The 19,514-nt window shown below is 52.2% G+C and overlaps 3 protein-coding genes across 6 annotated transcripts; 1 reads left to right on the top strand and 2 right to left on the bottom strand.

The window, feature by feature from the left end:
• Positions 1-170: 170 nt before the first annotated feature.
• Positions 171-9,493, top strand: Znf646 (zinc finger protein 646). Of its 3 annotated transcripts, XM_021167535.3 has the most exons (4): positions 171-549; positions 1,240-1,398; positions 2,054-7,398; positions 8,935-9,493. In XM_021167535.3, exons 3-4 carry the CDS (start codon positions 2,136-2,138, stop codon positions 9,033-9,035), a joined length of 5,364 nt encoding a protein of 1,787 aa, XP_021023194.1. In that variant the 5' UTR covers positions 171-549; positions 1,240-1,398; positions 2,054-2,135; the 3' UTR covers positions 9,036-9,493. The 3 variants fall into 3 exon arrangements, with proteins under 3 accessions (XP_021023194.1, XP_029334992.1, XP_021023193.1); XM_029479132.2 differs by lacking the exon at positions 1,240-1,398; XM_021167534.3 differs by having other exon boundaries at positions 171-1,398.
• Positions 8,807-16,478, bottom strand: Prss53 (serine protease 53). Its single transcript, XM_021167537.3, has 11 exons — positions 14,405-16,478; positions 13,283-13,303; positions 13,028-13,190; positions 12,480-12,745; positions 12,192-12,346; positions 11,806-12,025; positions 10,982-11,132; positions 10,659-10,900; positions 10,432-10,577; positions 10,009-10,225; positions 8,807-9,777 (listed from the first exon to the last, which is right to left on the bottom strand). Exons 1-11 carry the CDS (start codon positions 14,460-14,462, stop codon positions 9,758-9,760), a joined length of 1,659 nt encoding a protein of 552 aa, XP_021023196.1. The 5' UTR covers positions 14,463-16,478; the 3' UTR covers positions 8,807-9,757.
• A 144-nt stretch (positions 16,479-16,622) lies between these two features.
• Vkorc1 (vitamin K epoxide reductase complex subunit 1) lies at positions 16,623-19,514 on the bottom strand. 2 transcript variants are annotated; one of them, XM_021167538.3, is made up of 3 exons: positions 19,267-19,507; positions 18,366-18,475; positions 16,623-17,051 (listed from the first exon to the last, which is right to left on the bottom strand). In XM_021167538.3, exons 1-3 carry the CDS (start codon positions 19,437-19,439, stop codon positions 16,849-16,851), a joined length of 486 nt encoding a protein of 161 aa, XP_021023197.1. In that variant the 5' UTR covers positions 19,440-19,507; the 3' UTR covers positions 16,623-16,848. The 2 variants fall into 2 exon arrangements, with proteins under 2 accessions (XP_021023197.1, XP_021023200.1); XM_021167541.2 differs by lacking the exon at positions 18,366-18,475 and having other exon boundaries at positions 19,267-19,514.

Here is a 19,514-nt window from a genome sequence, read left to right as displayed (position 1 = left end):
GGAGCGTGGGGGCTCACGCCGCCTGGGAGCTCCAGCATTCTGGAGGTTGAGGCAGGAGGATTGCCCTGAGTTCGAGGCCGGCCCGGGCTGCAGAGTTAGACCCAGTCTCAAAACAACAAAAAGAAAACAAACAGTCGGGCCCACCCGGAACCTAGCGCCGGAAGCGTGTCCGTGCGGAAACACTGCCCGCAGGAGGGACAGGAAGTGTTCCCAGGCGGAAGTTTCGCGGGGAAGCATTAGCATCTAGGACACTTCCTGGTTCCTGGTAACAATAGGAAGTGTCCGCGGAACTGGGCTAGACTCTGGGTTCATACCAGCTGTCCCTGCTCCCCCTACCTCCTCCTCTGTCCCGCGTCTTTCCCTCAGCTACTACTCCCGGGAACCCTGGCTGAGTGTGCGTGTGTATGGCCTCGAGAACCCTCGCACCAGCCACCACTTAGGGCTCGCGGCTGCAGTTAGGGTAAGGGTCCCAGTGCGCAGGCGCGCTCCCGTTCACGACCTCCAACGGACGCGCCGGCGGCGGGAACCAGAAGGCACTCCTGGTGCGAGGTAGGGATCTAGAGAAGAAATTGGCAGAAAAGACTAGTGACTCTAGAGGAATGTGATGGTGGTTGGTTAGGAAAAGGGGACTCGAGTGAAGGAGTTTTGAGAAGTGAAAATTCTGGGACCAGGCTCAGCTGGTGAGATTAGAAATAGTTGTGCTAGGGTCTCAGGAGACTAGTCAGCCCCGGAGAAAGGCCAGATGATGTGGCAGAAATGAATAGCTGCTGCTGGTTTTGGAATGAAGGTTGCCTCTTGAAGTGAGTTTATGTAAAAAAAACGAGATAACACGGCGTTGGATTTAGTGACGTAAATATACTTACAAGCTTATCTTGGTGTCGCATGATTCTAGTCCCAGTTTGGGAAGTGAGGGCTACGTAGTGAGACCCTGTCTGAAATGCCACCCACCCACCCCAAATACACTTGTGTAACATCAGTGCTTAGCACATGGTACTGTCCAGCCTGAGTTGTTATCATAATTTAGAGAGAAAGTAGAAGAGGGAATGAAAAGTGTTGGAGACAGCAAGGTAAGGTAGGCAGGGGATAGAAAAGGCAGAGGATAAAATGAACTTTCAACCTGAAATGGAATGGGATTAAATGTACTTAAAGGAAGTAAAACTAACGCCTAACAGGGAAACAGTGTGATGCAGAAAAGGCAGAAACCAGGCTCGTCCCTAAGAGGGCCTCTACCTTCTACAGCACGTAGGTGACCACTGAAGAAAGCAGCTGCTCTGCCGTTCTTTTCAGACCACTCAGTTTAGCTGAAGAGTGAAGAAAGAAGGGTTGCACTTCTGTTACTGTAAGGCCTGCCCAACAGTCGTGGCTGTCACCTTCAATCTCAACTCTCAGGAGTCTGAGGTAGGAAAATTCATAAGTGTGAAACTAGTTTGGGCGACTGAGGGAATCCCAGAGCAGCTTGAACTTTACGGTCAGCTGAGACCATATCTCAAAAACAAATAGTTCTGGTTCGTTGTTACAAAAACAAACAAACACCTCATAGATTTTTTTTTTTAGTTTGTTCCAGAATGATAGAGTGCAAAGCCTGAAGATCAATAAGATCAATTATATATAATCTAAAAAACAAAATCAGGCTGTCTAGGCTCCAGATTTTATTTTCCTTATTTCTCTCAGGCTCTAGAGATGACTTAAAGCTGGGGGAAAGCCGGGCGTGGTGGCGCACGCCTTTAATCCCAGCACTTGGGAGGCAGAGGCAGGCGGATTTCTGAGTTCGATGCCAGCCTGGTCTACAAAGTGAGTTCCAGGACAGCCAGGGCTATACAGAGAAACCCTGTCTCGAAAAACAAAAAAAAAACAAAAAAAAAACAAAAAAAAAAGCTGGGGGAACATTTCTAGGAGTTTGTGCATAGTGAAGCTTTCTGAACATACCTCCAGACCCAAGAGAGAGTGGTTCCCTTGGCACGGATGGTTGGGGAACCTCTTTGCGACTTGCTTTAGTAACCAAGAAACAAAACTGACTCGATCCTTCCTTCTGACTACTGTCCCCTCTTTCTAGGTCTCAGCCCTTCTGCAGAGAGAATGCTGCTGCCACCTGTCTGTCCCTCCTGAACCTTCAGGGTTTTTTACTGCTTTGCCCCATGGAGGACATGCCCCTCTCATTCAGTTGCTCTGACTGTCAGCGCCACTTTCCTAACCTCCCAGAACTGGCACGGCATCGAGAACTGCGCCATTCATCTGCTAAGCAGGACAGGGAGGAAGCTGATGGCATCCCTCACCCCTATGGCAGTCACCCAGAGAACTTAGCCAACCACCAGAGGAACCATGAGACTGGTCTTTTCCCCTGTACCACCTGTGGCAAGGATTTTTCTAATCACTTGGCCCTCCAGAGCCATATGAGGACTCATGCTCCTGAGAGCCACCGAAGGCACGGGCCCCCACGTGCTGGGGAAACCGCTCCACACCTTCAGAGTGAGACCATGGCTACTGACTCCTGGGGTCAGAGGCTTGGATCTGGGGAAGGCTGGGAAAAGCAGACAAAGTTGGTACGAGAGACACGTGACTGGGAATCTGGAGCTGACCCCAGGGCAGCGTCAGGGACGTGGGAAGATCCACCTACCAAACAAAGACAAGGCTTAGAAATGCAGCCAGATTCTAAAGGAGGTACAGCGGGCTGGGTGCCCACCGTCAATTCCGAAGGAGCATCACCACTCCCCAATCCAGCGAGCAACCTTCTTAGCAATTTGGAACAGTATTTGGCTGAATCAGTAGTGAACTTCACAGAGGCGCAGGAGCCCCCTGAGCCTCTTCCCACTGCAGGGGAGCGAAGGTACAAGTGTGGTGAGTGTGGGAAGACCTATAAGCATGCCGGGAGCCTCACCAACCACCGCCAGAGCCACACTCGGGGCATCTACCCTTGTGCCATCTGTTTCAAGGAGTTCTCTAACCTCATGGCCCTGAAGAACCACTCGAGACTCCATGCCCAGTATCGGCCTTACCACTGTCCTCATTGCCCCCGTGCCTTTCGGCTCCCCAGGGATCTGCTGGAACATCAGCAGTCCCATGAGGGGCTAAAGCAGGAACAACCATTGGAAGACAAAGAGATGCCTACCACAAATGGACACGCAGATGAGAGGAGCTGGGGTCAGCTATCTAAAACAGGGATGTTGAATGGTTCTGGGGAGCTCAGCTCTTCTGGACAGCTAGAAGATGGTGGCTCAGAGGAATATCGACCTTTCTGTTGTGGGGACTGTGGCCGTACCTACCGTCATGCAGGTAGTCTCATCAACCATCGAAAAAGCCACCAAACAGGTATCTACCCCTGTTCCATTTGTTCCAAGCAGCTATTCAATGCGGCTGCTCTGAAAAACCATATTCGTGCTCATCATAGACCCCGGCAAGGAGCTGGAGAAGGCGGTCAGTCATCAGTGTCCTCAACTGCTCTTACGTCAGCCGAGAATACTCCAAAAGAAGATGAGGTTCCCACTGCCAGCCTGGACCATCGTCCCTATAAGTGTAATGAGTGTGGTCGGGCTTACCGCCACAGAGGGAGCCTGGTGAACCACCGCCACAGCCACCGGACAGGAGAGTACCAGTGTTCACTCTGTCCTCGAAAATACCCCAACCTTATGGCTCTGCGCAACCATGTGCGGGTACATTGCAAGGCTACACGCCGAAGTACAGATCCAGGGACTGAAGGTTCACCCAGCCCTGTTAAGAAAGAACAACACGATCCAGTGGGAATGGAAGCAGCATTCCACGCAGATGAGGAACATGTATGCAAGCGTGAAGAAGAGGCCACCAGTAACCCTCCAACGGCAGATAGGACAGTGCCACAGGTGTGTAGCATTTGTGGGATGTTGTTTGAAGATCTCAAAAGTCTCGAACATCATAGCATGACCCACAGGGAAGGAGAAAGAAGCAGGGTAGACAGCACGGTGTCACCAACTAGAACATTTGCTTGCCAAGACTGTGGCAAGAGTTATCGCCACTCAGGCAGCCTTATTAACCACAGGCAGACCCACCAGACAGGAGACTTCAGTTGTGGGACGTGTGCCAAGCATTTCCACACCATGGCTGCTATGAAAAGCCACTTACGGCGTCACAGTCGGCAGTGGAACAGGAGGCATCAGAAACAAGATAGTAGTAGTACAGGGGAAGTAGCCAAACTCCCACCTGGGGGCGCCTGGACCTTGAAGCTGGAAAACGATGAGGACCCAGATTCTTCCCAAGATCCTTTAGGAGAAAGTCCTTGTGAAACTGAAGACAACCTGGAAAGGGATGGGGACTGTTTGCAGGCTGGATCTAGAGGCAACGAATGTGTGCTTAAAAGGGAGGAAGCCTGTTTTCTGGGTGATAAAGAGGGCACTGAGGAAGGACTAGAAGAGAGAGAGGCCTGTTTCCTTGATGACCTAGGCACCCCAGGTGATGAGTGCAATGAAACTGGCTTCTGTGGTGGCCTCCCTGGGATGGACAGTGACGGGAAGAGGGGCATTTGCCACTCTGACTCTTCCTCCCACCCTGCTGACTCTGACACTGTCTGGAAGGCTGCAGCCACTCACACATGTTCCGACTGTGGGGATTCTTTCTCCCATGCTGCTGGCCTGTTGAGCCATAGGTCCTGCCACCCTCCAGGCATCTATCAATGCTCTCTCTGTCCAAAGGAATTTGATTCTCTGCCTGCCCTTCGAAGTCACTTCCAGACCCATCGGCCAGGAGAGGTAGCCTCAGCACAGCCCTTCCTCTGCTGCCTGTGCGGTATGATCTTTCCTGGGAGGACTGGCTACAGGCGTCACCTGCGCCAGGCTCATGGAGCTTCTGCCATGACTGAGGGCTCAGAAGAGGAGGAGGAAGGCACAGCAGAAACAGCCTCTACCCATAGTCCTCCCCTGCAACTCTCAGAAGCAGAGCTGCTGAATCAGCTGCAGCGTGAGGTGGAAGCTCTAGATGGAGCAGGTTATGGTCATATTTGTGGTTGCTGTGGTCAGACCTATGATGACCTGGGGAGCCTGGAGCGTCACCACCAAAGTCAAAGTTCTAGCAATAGGACAGAGAATGTTCCTAGCCATTTGGAAGGAGCAGGTGATGCAACAGAAATGATTGCAGATCATGGCTTTGAGGGCACAGTGACCTCCGTCTCAGAAGAAGATGGGGACATAAAGTCTGAAGAAGGAGTTGGTGGCACAGTTGCAGACAGCCTTTGCATGCAGGCTGGTGAAAGCTTTCTGGAGTCCCACCCTCGCCCTTTCCAATGTAATCAGTGTGGCAAGACCTATCGCCACGGAGGCAGCTTGGTGAACCACCGAAAGATCCACCAGACAGGTGATTTCATCTGTCCTGTCTGTTCCCGCTGCTACCCCAATCTGGCTGCCTACCGGAACCATCTGCGGAATCACCCTCGCTGCAAAGGTTCAGAGCCCCAAATGGGGCCCATCTCAGAACCAGGAGGCTGCACTGAGCCCCAGAATGCAGCAGAGGCAGGGCGGGAGCAGGCTGTCATAGGGCAACTCCAAGAAGAGCTTAAAGTGGAGCCCTTGGAGGAGCTGGCAGGTGTCAAAGAAGAAGTGTGGGAGGGGACCGCCGCTGTAAAGGAAGAGGAGCTGGAGCAGGAGTTGGAGACAGACTGTCAGACTGAGGTCACCTCGGAGCGGCCCTTTAGCTGTGAAGTGTGTGGCCGCACCTACAAGCATGCTGGCAGCCTTATCAATCACCGGCAGAGCCACCAGACTGGCCACTTTGGCTGCCAGGCCTGCTCCAAGGGTTTCTCAAACCTCATGTCACTCAAGAACCACCGGCGCATCCATGCAGACCCTCGACATTTTTGCTGCAGTGAATGTGGGAAAGCCTTTCGCCTGCGGAAGCAGCTGGCCAACCACCAGCGAGTCCATGCTGAGAGACGCAGGAGTAGGGGCACCCAGAAACTGACTCGTGAGGACCGGCCTTTCAGATGTGGGAAGTGTGGCCAGACTTACCGCCATGCTGGCGGTCTCATGAACCACCAGTGCAACCCTGAGGCCGGCCGTTACAGCTGCCCTCTCTGTTCTAAGACCTATTCCAACCGCACAGCCCTGAAAGACCATCAGAGGGGACATTCTGATAGTCAGCGGCGGCTACAGTCAGGATGTCCCCAGAGGGCAGCAGCTGTACATTGTACCCTATGTGGCTGTGGCTTTTCTGGCCAGGGATCTCTAGAGCAGCATCTACGGGAGCATGAGGACACCAAACTAGAGGTAGCCAGTGGCCAGGGAGGCCAACATGGTGCAGAAGGCAGTGAGGAGAACCTTGATGACTGGGGGCTGGAGGGCAGGTCAGATGGTACTGAGGCAGTACTGCAGGTGGAACATGAAACCAAGAGGCCTGGAGAGCACAGTCAGAGTCCCAGTAGCCCAGTGTGTTCAGAAGGCACAGAATCCACACAGCAGGTGGGGAAAGTAGATGGGAGTCAAGGAGACAGAGGACAAATGAACCACAATGGTGCCTGGGTTCTTCAGGATGAGTTAACCAAGCCAGAAGGCAAGTTGGAAGACACTGTCTCCAGGAATCCTTGTCACCTCTCTGAGAGCCAGTCCAATGGTCCTACTCTAAGATATAGGGATAGTTGGAATGGTGCTGACAGCAGCTCTCAGCTCCAACCAGAGAGCCACTGCTGCAGCCAGTGTGGCAAGGCCTACTGTCAACCTGATGGCCTCTTGAACCCCAGCATTAACGGGAAAGACTGCCACAGTTGTTTGCTCTGTTCCAAAGAGTTCTTGAATCCTGTGACCACTGAGATCCACAACCACACTACTGCCCAGCGCTTTGCTTGTAGTAATTGTAGCAAAGTGTGTGAGTCCCACAGTGAACTGGCCACACACATGAAGACTCATGCTGTTGAGCACAGTCAGATGGAGAAGACCAGAGGTCCACAGGCTGGGATGGCAGAGGTGGGTCCTCCTGGTCCAGGGAAAGCTCAGGAGGCCCCATCAGGACTTCCTGGAGACCCAGAGGAGGATGGGGTGCCAGCTTACGGAGGACAAGGAATACATTTCACAGCAGCTGAAGACAAGGAGCGTCCCTTTTGCTGTGCTCAGTGTGGGCGTTCATACCGCCATGCCGGTAGCCTGCTGAACCACCAGAAGGCCCACACCATTGGACTCTACCCCTGTTCCCTGTGTCCCAAACTTCTGCCTAACCTGCTGTCTCTCAAGAACCACAGCCGGACCCACACGGACCCCAAGCGCTACAGCTGCAACATCTGTGGCAAGGCTTTCAGAACCGCTGCCCGGCTTCAGGGCCATGGACGGGTCCACGCACCCCAGGAGGGACCATTCACCTGTTCTCATTGTCCTCGCCGTTTCCGCCACCGAATCAGCTTTCTGCGACACCAGCAGCAGCACCAGGAAGAGTGGCCAGTGTCTAGCTCAGGTAGGTGGGGTGAGTTGGTTGGGCAGAGGATTGAGAGGGTTCAGAAAGAGGTGGGCACAGAAGGAGAGAAAGCATGACCTGGAGTGGGTAAGGAAGCAAGCAGAAAAGAGTCAAGTGGAGTCTGAGGGGCAGGAGGCCTGGACATGGACTGACCATCTAGTTTGAAAGGCCTGACTGCCTTTGAGCCACTGAGGTATGAATCTTGTCTGAATCAGGGAGATGGGTGCTGGGGTAGGTTGGGCAGCAGTGTGAACTCTTATATAACCAAGGAGGAATGACTGTTTTCTTTCAGTGAGCATCTGAGAATCTTGATTTAGTCCAGAGGAAAGGGGTGGAACCATGGGCCTTGTTTAGGTTCTGGTCTTCCCTAGAGTTGGCAAGAAGCCAGGGACTAAGGAGAAAGGTGAAGGATTGCCGACTCCTGGGCTGTCAGACATAGTTAGTGGTCTGCAGGTCCAAGGCAGAGGTGGGCTTTCCTGCTCAGTTGGTGACTTCTAACTGGCTACTCTATGGCTTTACTGCTGCCTTAGCCAGTGTGCTGGGTCATTGGCCAATACTCATTCTTCTGTCTCCTCCCCCTATAGTTTGTCTCTGTCTTTTTTCTTTTTTCTAAGATTTATTTATTATTATATCTAAGTACACCATAGCTGTCTTCAGACACAGCGGAAGAGGGCATCAGATCTCATTACGGATGGTTGTGAGCCACCATGTGGTTGCTGGGATTTGAACTCAGGACCTTCAGAAGAGCAGTGTTCTTAACCGCTGAGCCGTCTCTGCAGCCCCCTCTGCCTTTTTTCTTGAAAATGATGCCTCTGGTCCTTTCTGTGAGTGCTGCACTACATCGTTGTGTTCGTCCTTTAGTTAATCTTATCCTCCTTCTGCTACAGATCTTATAGGAGCTAACCAGACTACTCTCTCTGCCAGCACTTCCCCCAACACACCCCTTTTAACTGAGGGATTGACTCACAGATAATTGTTTCTTTGAAGCCAGGCCCAGTTGAGCAGCCTCAGTCATTAGTTCCTATCTCATCCTCTATCACAGTGAATCTCTGGTAAACTGGTCTCCACCCAGCCCACTGAAGGGTAAGGATGTGGAGGCACGGGGCAGTCTATGTACTCAGCAAGCTGTAAGCTCATTTTCCACATCTAGAGAGAAAACTGTTCCATCTACAGCCACCAAGGGTGATGTCCCTGAAATGGTACGCCCTTGCCCAGCGCTTGACTGGGAAGGACAGAACAGTGTGATGGTTCCTGAGAACTGTAACTTCAGGAACAATGAGCCAGGGGCCTGTTAGCCAAGGCTGCAAACCTAACTGGGAGTTCTAGGACTCCTGGGCTCGGTTGGTTTGGTGAGGGAAAGATGCTGGGCATGGTGAGACCTGGGGCCTCACACACAGGACGCAAAGGCTTGAATGCTTAGCCATTTATTCATTCAGCCTCTTGCCCTTCTCTGTGCTCTCAGGGCATGCCAGGAATGGCCTGCAGGGCTGAGAGGTGGTGTAGGCCTCCCTCAGTGTCCTCTCCTTCTCTCCGCAGGAGCCTCAGTGGCACCAGCAGCAAGCAGAGAGGACTCCTCTACAGCCTCGCTTCCAAACCCCTCACCCCAGTGGCCTGCGGACCTCAGTCTCTCCCTCTGAACGTCAGGTCTCCAAAGAACAGTTCACTGAAGTATGGGGTGCAGGCAGGGAGAGGCTTGCTCTCCACATTTTGCTCAGGAGTTGCTTGGGCATCCCCATCTCCTCTTCCCACGAAGAGGACCCTAATCTGGCTTTTTCCCCCGAGAAGGGCATGAGGTAGTCTTCATGTCTGTGCCCATGAAGGATGAAGGATCTCCTTCCCAACCCTTTGTCACCATGTTTTTCCAGGGCCAGACTCTGCCAAAATGCAGAGATAGCCAGATTCTCACCCAGGGAGAGGCAGATCAGAGAGAACCACTGGTGTGAAAGCTGCCTGTGGCAGGGGAGCCTTTTACTATAGTTTGTAACTTATTTTCTAAAATCTATTTTGTAACAATTTAAGTTTTAAAAAAGGAAAATTGCTCCCCAAACCCCCCCACCCTCAAGGGGGAAAAAAAAACAAATTTTTTTTCACAACAGCTACTGGTGTGGTTATATCTGAAGGATTGGCTAGGGAATACTGGAGACATCTCTGTTGGAAAGCAGAGCTTGGGGGCGGGGTCATGGCACACATGAAAAGCATCTCTGGGCAGGCTCTTTCTCAGCCAGCCAGCCAGCTGTTGGACCTGCCTCAGGGCTGGGAACCACAAGGCCGGGAGGGGAGGGGCAGGAGTGTAGAACTGGGTGTTGATGTGGGAGTTGTCTGGCGTGTCTGGCATCCTGTGGTAAACTAGAGTCAGCAGTCAACAACTGGCTGGTTGGCCTGTGAAGGAGAGGGGGAAAATTAGTTTGGCCTTATTACTTCCTTTGAAGAAGCAAAATCTGTCTTGGCTCCTATGGAGTATGGGAGACCGAAAGACCAAGAAGCTGAGACCCCTGCTTCATAAAAGTCCATGTGGGTCTGACTGTTGCTGTCCTCTACCCCAGGCAGCTAAAAGAGTGAGAACAGGGTTTCCCATAGGTGGGAGCCAAGGCTAAAGAAGAGGGAACATACTCGAGTTGACCAGGCAGCTTCCAGTCTCAGCCTCAGGCTCTGGCTCCTCAGCGAAGTAGACCTGCCAGTCTAGATTGCTGATCCAGTCCTCGTAGGCAGAGAGTGCTGCAAAAACTGCAGGCTTTGCAGAGCTTTGACAGGTGTCTCCAAAGCTGTGCAGTCCAACCAGGAACCACGTGCCCCTGACCTCATGTACAAGTGGTGCCCCAGAGAGGCCCTGTTAGGGAGCAGGTTACACATGGTAACTTCCTGCAGCAGGTAGAAGGGGCTTGGGAACTGTTTGGGGGCTAGCTGGCGCAGAAGGATTTAGTCTGAGGTGAGAAGCAGGGCTCGCAGCCAAGCCTGGCAGAAAGTGTGTTCATGCACTGCGGGGTGAGAGAATGCCAGTGGTCTGCTGGGTAAGGATTGGGAATTTGAACTCACCTCACAGTGAGGAAGCTCACCCACGACAGTGGTGCATACCATCCCCGGCAGGATGGGGATGCCTGTGCCCCCAGGAGCTGTATGCTGTCTGCTACAGGCCATCGGCCCTAGGACTGTCACAGGTACTGTCTGGGGGTAGTTGATGCCTGTAAGCAAAGGCAGAGCCTAGATGCCTCAGTTTCCCCCAGGTTCAGTGGACAGATGTCAGGGTCCCTGTTCCTATGTACCTGCTTTTTGGGTCAGCCCGAGAACCCAGCCATGTTCACCATCAGGCAGGTGGTGGTCAGCATAGGGCAAGCAGAGGGGCCTTAGGCCAGGGCCCAATGTCACAGGCTGAGCCAGCAGCAGGAAGGCCACATCATAGCCGCCTTCTGGGTGGGTGTAGGCCCCGTGCAGAATGAGTTGCTTCAGGCCCCATTCCTCTGGTCCAGCCCCCAGTCCTACACTCCATTCCTCTAGGGTTTGGCGCCTGTGTTGAGAGGTAGGGTTGACAGCACTGAGGTGACAGAGCTGAGACCAGGGGCACAAAGGAGAGAGACATAAGGCTCACCCAATAAAGCAGTGAGCAGCAGTCAGCACCACCACCTCTGATACCAGAGCTCCACCACAAGCCAGCTTCCCGTGGTGCTTCAGCCTGGCATCCCAAGGCCACTGAGAAAGGGCTCCTGCCTGGGGTCCTGCACTCCTCAAGGAGCCACATGCTGGAACAGGCAAATGACATCATCCAGTTTACTAAGTGGTCACTTAGTGCTAGGGCCTGTGCTGAGTGCTTCTGTAAGTTAGCAAATCTTCCTGTCTATCCTTTTCTGAGTTGACTTTCAGCCTCTTTACCGAAGGTAACCAAAGTAACGGAGTTTAGCTTAGAGCTCTGTAACCCAAGCCAGGTAGACCACTTGGGAATCAAAGACAATATGCGTGCTTTTAATCCTGATGTCTGACAGTATCCATCTAGTCTTACCTGGAAGGGCTCTGCCCAACCCCCTCCCATCTGTACTTCTCCAAGCCTGTACCAGCCCGAAAACCCTGACTATCAGAACCAAGCTTCCTTCCCAGGAATGACTTTGCATGCAATTTGCATTTCAGGCACTGCCCTCTCTCACCTCCCTGAATCTCTGCTCTGGAAACTTGTAGCTTTCCCCCTGACGCCAGTCAGATTTCATCCAGATCTGTAAAACTCCTTGGCCCCAGTGGGGTTCTTTCTATCCCAGGAGCTAAAAGGGGCCTTAGCAAATCTCCTGGTTCTCTGTTGGCCACATCTAGGCTGAGTCTGAGCTGAAGTTTGTTTCCTTCCCCTTCCACCCACTGTTCAGGAAGTCTTGATGTGGCTTGGGTGTCCCTGTACACCCCAGTCCTGATACCCGTGCTCATACCTACCTACACAGCTGTTCTCGTCACTCCTCTTCACAACTCCTGGGGCCTGCACCAAGAAAGCTGCCTTGTGAACATGGGCCTGCAGCCATGAACTGTGTACCGCCATGTCAGTCAGCAGCACAGGGGTGTCCTCTTGGGCACATTTTGATGTGAAACTAATGATTCCAACCTGGACCCAGTGTCCATCAGGCTCACGGCACATCACAGGTCCCCCAGAATCTCCCTGGAGCCAGGGAAAGCGCCAAAAGCAGAGCCACCTGAGCCCCAATACGAGCCCCATGCCCTCTGGCTGCACCCCTGTTACCCTCCTCTAAGGACTGGGCCCTCAGCCCTAGACTAGACCTCCCTCCTCCCCCCCCCCCCGCCGTCCCCCCTCATATTCATCAGACCTGACAGGGTCCCTGTTCCCCAGGCTGTGCACCCCCACAGAGCATCCCAGGTCTTGCTGGGTTGGCCAGCAGCCTCTGGTGCAACCGATTGTAGAGACAGTTACAAGTGGGGCGGCTGATGAGACGGAGGCGCAGGTTCCGCAGGGTCCTGGAAACTGGCAAAGGAGAGAATGTTGAGTCTAGCCCTGGAACAATGGGAGCAGGGGCCTCTCACAGTCAGGAGCTGATCCTGTTCGAGCCTGGGCAAGCAAAGTGCCTCTCTAGACTTCTGTCTAGGACAGTACTTACCATCACTGGTGTTCTGGTCCCAGCCAGTGGCCCAGCAAGAAGCTCCAAAGGGGAAGTGGTAGGTGGATTGGGGCAAGCAGAGGGTTGTGTGAACGGTGGGGTGGGTGAGCTGGAGCAGGGCCAGATCTGATCCCTGGCTATAGTGGTTATAGGCCTTGGGCAACTGCAGGGCAGCAACTCCCACCTCCTCAGCCCCCGGGCTCTGCCCCTCCTGCTTGAGAGAACCCAGGACCACGGACCAGGAGCTCAGTTCTGCTGTGGCCATCCTAAAAGGAGAAGGGTAAGGGCCAGACAGCTGAGAGTCAGAGGAGACGTGGCACCATGGGGAAGAGCACATGGGTTTCATCATCACAGTTCCCTCCTCTCAGGCTCCATTTACTCCTTTGTAAAGCATCTACCATGAAAGATTGCTAAGGTTAAGCTGGCAGTGTGTCTGCTCCATGGCACATTTTCCATAAATGATGCTTATTATTGTAGAGGCAGGAAAGCATTGTGAGGCACAGGGACAAATCCACCCTCAAACGGAGAGACTAAAAAGTGTGACTCACTTTTCAAAGCAGTGAGCAGCTGTGAGGACCCAGGTATCTGCCACCAAGGAGCCACTGCAGATGTGTACACCCTGTCGCCTCACACTGGCCTGCCAGGGCCATTCACCAGGTAATGTGTTGCCTTCCTGGGGCTCTGGAGGGCCAGGGCCACGCTGCCCACATGCTGTAAAGAGGGAATCATGCTAACTGCAGCCAATACCATTTCCCCTCACTCATACTTGAGTGCAGCCCGGGGCCCAGGTCCTCATCACTTACCACGCTGAGCTGCTTGAAGACCTAGGAAGAAAGAAACACAAGCTGTGGGGGTGCCGTAACTGCCTGGCCCAGGTTGGGTGGAGGGATGAATTGAAGGACAGGCCCTGGGTCCATATCTATGACTGGCTACCTCACCAGCCCCTCCCAGAATGAAGACATTTATATGAGGCGGAAAAGCAGCTTTTATTGGAGCTCATTCAGAGTACACAGCCATTAATTCTCTCGGCTGTGCTCAGCACTCCTGGGCCCAAGGAGCAAGGCCTCAGGTTTACCTTGGGAGTAGGCCAACCCTCCTCCAGGCTTCTGAACCCCTAACTCCTGCCTTTACCGCTGAGTCAGAGAGGTGGCCTGTGTATGTGAAGAACATTAGCCTAATTGTCCCTTCAGCTGTGGAAGCCTAAGAAGGTAGATTAGAGGTCTGTGTCATGTCCTAAGCGGGGGAGGCCCCAAGTGAGTCTCACTCCACCCCATCCTAATGAATCAAACTGTCTACCTTTCCAGTGGGTCCCTGTCATGCCTGTAACCCAGCACAGCCTCACTCAAATAGGTCTACTGTACATCGAAGGCAGAGCTGGTGTGGACAGCCTCCAGTGAGTGAGGCCAGAACATGCCTGGGGGCCTTCTGGAAGTAGAGGATAAGAGAGGGGGCAAGACCAAGACGCACACACAGACACACACACACACACACCCGCACCATCCACCATCCACGTTCAGACAGGGATCTCAGATCCTTCCCTTTCTAACCCTGGCATTAGACTGTAGTCTCAAGGACATTATTTAGCTTTTCTGTAGTTTCTTCATCAAGATAGACCAATAGCAGAACTTAAAGAACTACTGTAAAGATTAAATATATTAACAGGTTCTTCCAAAGTGCTGTAACTTGGCCCAGGAAAATCACAGCCATTTTGACAATAGGCTGTGTGTTATCTCCCCTCAGCACCTCACCCCCAAGAACATCTCCCTCCCCAAAAGACACACCAAGGACATTCACAGGGAGACTGTAGCCCCCTCAGGATCTCTTACCAAATTGCAGGCTACTGGGGCAGATGAAGGTTTAGGAGCCCCCCCCCCCCCCACACACACATAATGCCACTCCCCGTCCCTCATATATGAACAACTTACCCTCTATCACGACCACAGCTCCCACAATAAGCAGCTCTGGTCTCCAGCTCTGCCTCATGCTGCTCCAGGCCACTCAGTGCTCAGGCTGTCAGAAAGGCCACCTGGGTCTCCCTGGCTCCACCCCTGCTCCGCCTCCAGTCAGCTTCGAGTCAGGTGTTACTTTTCCTGGGCTGGAAGGGAGCCAACAGCGCTTAGCTTGGGGCCAGTGGTTGTGTGGCCCTTACCCCTCTCTGGCTCTTTACCAGCCATACTCTTCCAGTTCAAATCCTAGTTCCTCCAGTGACTTTGAACAATGAAATTGTTTGTGCCTTACCTGAAGAACTTAATTGTTTAAGGGTGCCTGGGAGATTCTGGAGAGATGGAGCAACAATTAACTGCACGACCTGGTTTAATTCCCAGCTCCCGTAGGGCAGTTCACACCATGATCTGGAACTCCAGTTCCAGGGTATCTGACACTGTCTTCGGCCCTCCCAAGGCACCAGTCACATAGAGTACATAAACACACATGCAGACAAAACCCTCCTATACATAGGATAATAGTAAAGCCCCTTCAAATGGACTGGGAGGAAGACTGTTTCTTATTACCATCCCTTCAATTATTTATTCCAGAGAGGGGGCAACTTGTGAGCAGTTTCTCCCTCTGCGTGGTTCCCAGGGTTTGAAAGCACATGGCCAGCTGTCACCAGGACCATACAAAGACACTTGCCACCAAGCCCAACTACCTGGGTTTGATTCCTCCGACTGACATGTCAGACACAGAATCCTTGCAAGCTGAACTCTACACACACCATGATATTCAGCGCACGGCCACACGCACATAGACACACTAACTTCTTAAAAACATGCTTAGGGCCCCAGAGAGATTGCTTACTGATTCTTCACTACCTGTTCTTTCCAGAGGACCCAAGTTGAGTTCCAAATCCACACGGAAGCTTGACAAACACCTGTAATTCCAGTTCCCGAGGCTCCAACACTCTTCCACCCTCGGCAGGCACCAGACACATGCGGTGCAGACACATATGCAGGCAGATGCTCACACACAGTAAATAATTTTCTAAATACAGTGGTATATACATGTAATCCCAGTACCTCGAGGCCAAGGCAGATTTTTGAGTTTAGGTTGAGCTGCCTATCAAGTTCAAGGCCAGCCTAGACTAAAGCAAGACACTATCTCAAAACCAAGGCAAGCAATCTGTCAGTGTTTAGCCAAGGGTGACTTGTAGACCAGCTACTTCTTGCATGAGAACATCATGTGTGGAGCAATGGCAGACTCCTTAGACTCTCCTCAGCTTCCCTGCCTCCTGCAGGCCAAGGCCAGGCGGGTTTCATACACTTTCCTCAGTTTGCTTCAGAGGTAACAGGCAGGACTGTGTTAAAGGGGTGGCTCTCATCCTAACCTCTCTGGGTCTGCCTCCTTGCTGGCAGGGCATTGCTCTCCTTTCTGGCAAACGTGTGGATGGAGGGTGGAACAGTGAGAGCACATCCTTTTTCACCTTCCGACTCCCAGTTTAGGCTAGTTCCACCATTACCTGACCCGATACCGAGGCAACAGTGAGCAGAGCTTAGAGAAGACACGAGCCAGTGCCCAGGCAGACACAGACTACGATATAGGGGCTACCGTATAGCTCAGTGGTAGAACACTTTCCGACCTTGGAGAGCCCTGCTATGTGAATTATGGGATGTGTGTTAATCTGAGATCTCCCTCCCCCAACCCTTCCCCAGTACTAAACATATACTCTCAGAGCATTTTAGCTCCCTCACGAATACAGAAACAATGGTAGCAATTATCTACTAAATTAACACAGGTTCTTTGACAGTGCTTGGGATGTCAAGTGCTTAGTCCACATTAGGAAAAACAGAAATAGGATCTTAGCCTGGCCCTGCACAGGGTTAAGATTGGCCGGGATGATAGGTGAGGCAGTTGCAGGGGTTCAAGCTCTACCATAGGAAGAAGTTCCTTCCCAGCAAGTTTGCCCTCCAGGTGCCTGGCAGGCCCTCCTACGACTGGAGATCTGATCCGTAGGCAGCAGGCTCAAGCTTGTTTCCTAGACATGGGGGCTGATGTGCCAGGTTTTGCTGACTACAAATGCTGGAGATGATGTGGCCTCCCCTTCCGGGCAGGCCCTCCATACTCTCTGACTCACCCCAGTTCTAGAGAAGGCAGTAACAGGGAAATACCAACACCCCGAAGGGTCTCTGGCAGACATATACTACAGACTTGACCAACATAGAAAAATTTATTGTTCAAAATCCTTCTCTTTAACCAACAGCAGAATGCAGCCCATGGGAACAGAACTTAGAGGCACGTTTGGTCATTTTTCTGTGTGTGGTTATGGAGGGGGATTTGAATGAGGTGGGTAGGGCCTTCTAGGAACCCACACACTTGGGCAAGGGTCACGTGCCAAGGCAAAGCAAGTTAGGTTAGTCTGGCATGAGGTGGGACCTCAGTGCTTTTTGGTCTTGTGTTCTGGTACCTTCTGGAAGCTAAGCAACATCAGACCCACATTGATGGCATAGGTGGTAATGCACACAATGCAGAAATCATACAACACAAAGAACAGGATCCAGGCCAGGTACACGGAACCAGCGACGGACACCAGGGAACTCAGCACCAGTAGGATAGAGGCCCAACGTCCCCTCAAGCAACCTGTAAAACAAGAGACGGTCAGTAATGGTAGATCTAGAACTGTCATGCCTCCTCAATGACAGGCAGCAGGTGCTTCTGGTGAAGGTCCTCTGAAGACAGGATCTGATGGGCCTCATCTGGTCAATAATTCTTGGGACCCAGAGTAAATTCTCTTGCTAAACTACACAAGATGAAACACAAGTTACACTTTGGAGTCCTCTCAAAAGGAAGTTCAAGGTCAGCCTGGAATGTCTCCCAAAGCAAACCAAACCAAAAAACTAACAGCTGAGCACGGCGGTGTACAGTCCCAGCACTCCGGAAGCAGAAGCAAGAGGATTTCTGCAAATTCTAGGCCAGATTGGTCTACATAATGAGCTCCGGGACAACTAGGGTTATGTAGAGAGTCCCTGTCTCAAAAAGAACAAAACCTACCAGGTGTGGTCCAAAGCCATGCTTTAATCCCAGCACTTTGATGGCAGAGGCAGTCAGATCTCTCGGTCTGAGGCCAGCCTGGTCTACAGAGTGAGTTCCAGGACAGCCAGGGCTACACAGAGAAACCCTATCTCAACACCTGCCTCAGCCTCACCACACCCCTCAAAACCAAACCAAACAACAAAAACAAAAACCAAGTCAGGTGTGGTGGCACATGCCTTTGATCCCAGCACTTCTGAGGCAGAAGCAGGCAAAGCTCTGAGTTCAAGGCCAGCCTGGTCTATGTAGTGACTTCCAGAACAGCCAGGATTACACAGAGAAATCCTCTCTTGGGGAGGGGGGTGGGGGGAGGAAAAAAGAGAGGTGAGGGAGGGAGAGGGAGAAGAAAAACCAAAACATAATAATAATAACAAAACCAAAAACTAAACAAAAAGAAGTTGGTTCTTGGGGCTGGTGAGATGGCTCAGTGGGTAAGAACACCCGACTGTTCTTCCGAAGGTCCGGAGTTCAAATCCCAGCAACCACATGGTGGCTCACAACCATCCATAACGAGAACTGACTCTCTCTTCTGGAGTGTCTGAAGACAGCTACAGTGTACTTACATATAATAAATAAATAAATCTTGAAAGAAAAAAACAACCTTGTAAAAAAAAAAAAAAAAGAAGTTGGTTCTTTGCCATAAAACTGAGATTTGTGGGAACTCTTTGAGGGCCCTTCAGCCTCTGGCTATCTAAACCAACTAGGATAAGCCTCCTGCTAAGTGCTCTGCTTTCTTGTCTCCTTGTGAGGAGATTGCTTAGTAATTAGCAGCTGGGTGTCAATTGTCTGGGTCACCGAGACAAGAGGTGGGGCTGCTCTGGATTTCAGAAGACAGGTCATGAAGGGGCAAAGCCACTCACTCACCTAACAACAGCTGTAAGGTGTAGAACAGGCAACCAAATATGCTGTTGGATTGGTTGAGGACGCTGTCCGCTCCTAGCATGTGCTCCACCAGCCCAAAGCCCCGGCCCCACCTGGTGGAAGTGAAAGAAGCTGGTAAGTGGGATAGGCCAAGTGCCTCTTGAGCTTTTTTGTAGAACGGTGATTAGCAAGAAGCTCCACCTACTAAGAGTCCAAAGGGCATTGACCTGGCATGTCCCGGACGGACTCTTAGTGGCCTGTCATCACAGACCATCAATAATTTTTCAGGAGCTGGTGAGATGGCTCAGGAAAAACAGGTGTCTGCTGCCAGGCCTGTCAACTGGATCGAATCCCCGAAGCCCACAAAGAAGGAGAGACTCAACTCCCGAACGTTATTCTCTTGACTTCCAAATGCATGTAGTGGCATGCATGTGCCACCTCACAAACAAATAAATGAAAGGTTAAAAGTTTTTCCCAGCTTGATTTCGCTTTACGGTGACCACAACTGGGAAATCTATTTGCTTTGGGCCTACAAAGCTACAGTTCCCTTGCCACCCACTAACATTTGGTCCTCCAACCCAGAGTGAGCCACTTTGTCCCTCAGCACGGCCACTAGTCCACCCCCTCCTTCCGCTTTGTATCATCTCAAGTTTTCTCAGTCTCTATGCAATATACTGCCCTGCCTCCTCCAGTCTTCCCATCACTGGTATTTACAGTATCCTCAGAAAGCGTTCAAACACCAGTATCTCTGTGTGGTGCAGTGTGCACGTCCGATCACCCACCAAAACCCATGGAGCCAGTCCGTTCTCAAAGTGTCCTTTCTGTGGACACTGCGACCCCAGACTCCAAAATTATCTGGCAACCTGGCCTTCAAGAGCCCCATGCTTTCCATGTCTGCACGCACCGAGAGGAGAAGACGCGGGAACAGCTGATGGCCGTGCCCACATCGCAGAGCGCCCGGTAATTCTCATCGCGGGCGCGCGCCGCCTTCACGTGCAGTGCGTACAGTGAGAGGGCTAAGCCAGCGAGGCACAGTGCAAGACGCATGAGTCCAGGGCTCCTCCAGGTGGTGCCCATGTCGACGGTACAGCCCAGGGACAGGAGGGAAGAACCGCCACGGGGCAGGGCGGGGCCTGCTGTCACCACGCCCCT

The sequence above is a fragment of the Mus caroli genome, unplaced genomic scaffold (genome assembly GCF_978045245.1).
Source record: "Mus caroli unplaced genomic scaffold, Mus_caroli_1 scaffold_8, whole genome shotgun sequence".
Taxonomy (NCBI): domain Eukaryota; kingdom Metazoa; phylum Chordata; class Mammalia; order Rodentia; family Muridae; genus Mus; species Mus caroli.
The sequence above is the reverse complement of the archived record's forward strand: the minus strand, read 5'-3'. Positions and strand labels throughout refer to the sequence as shown.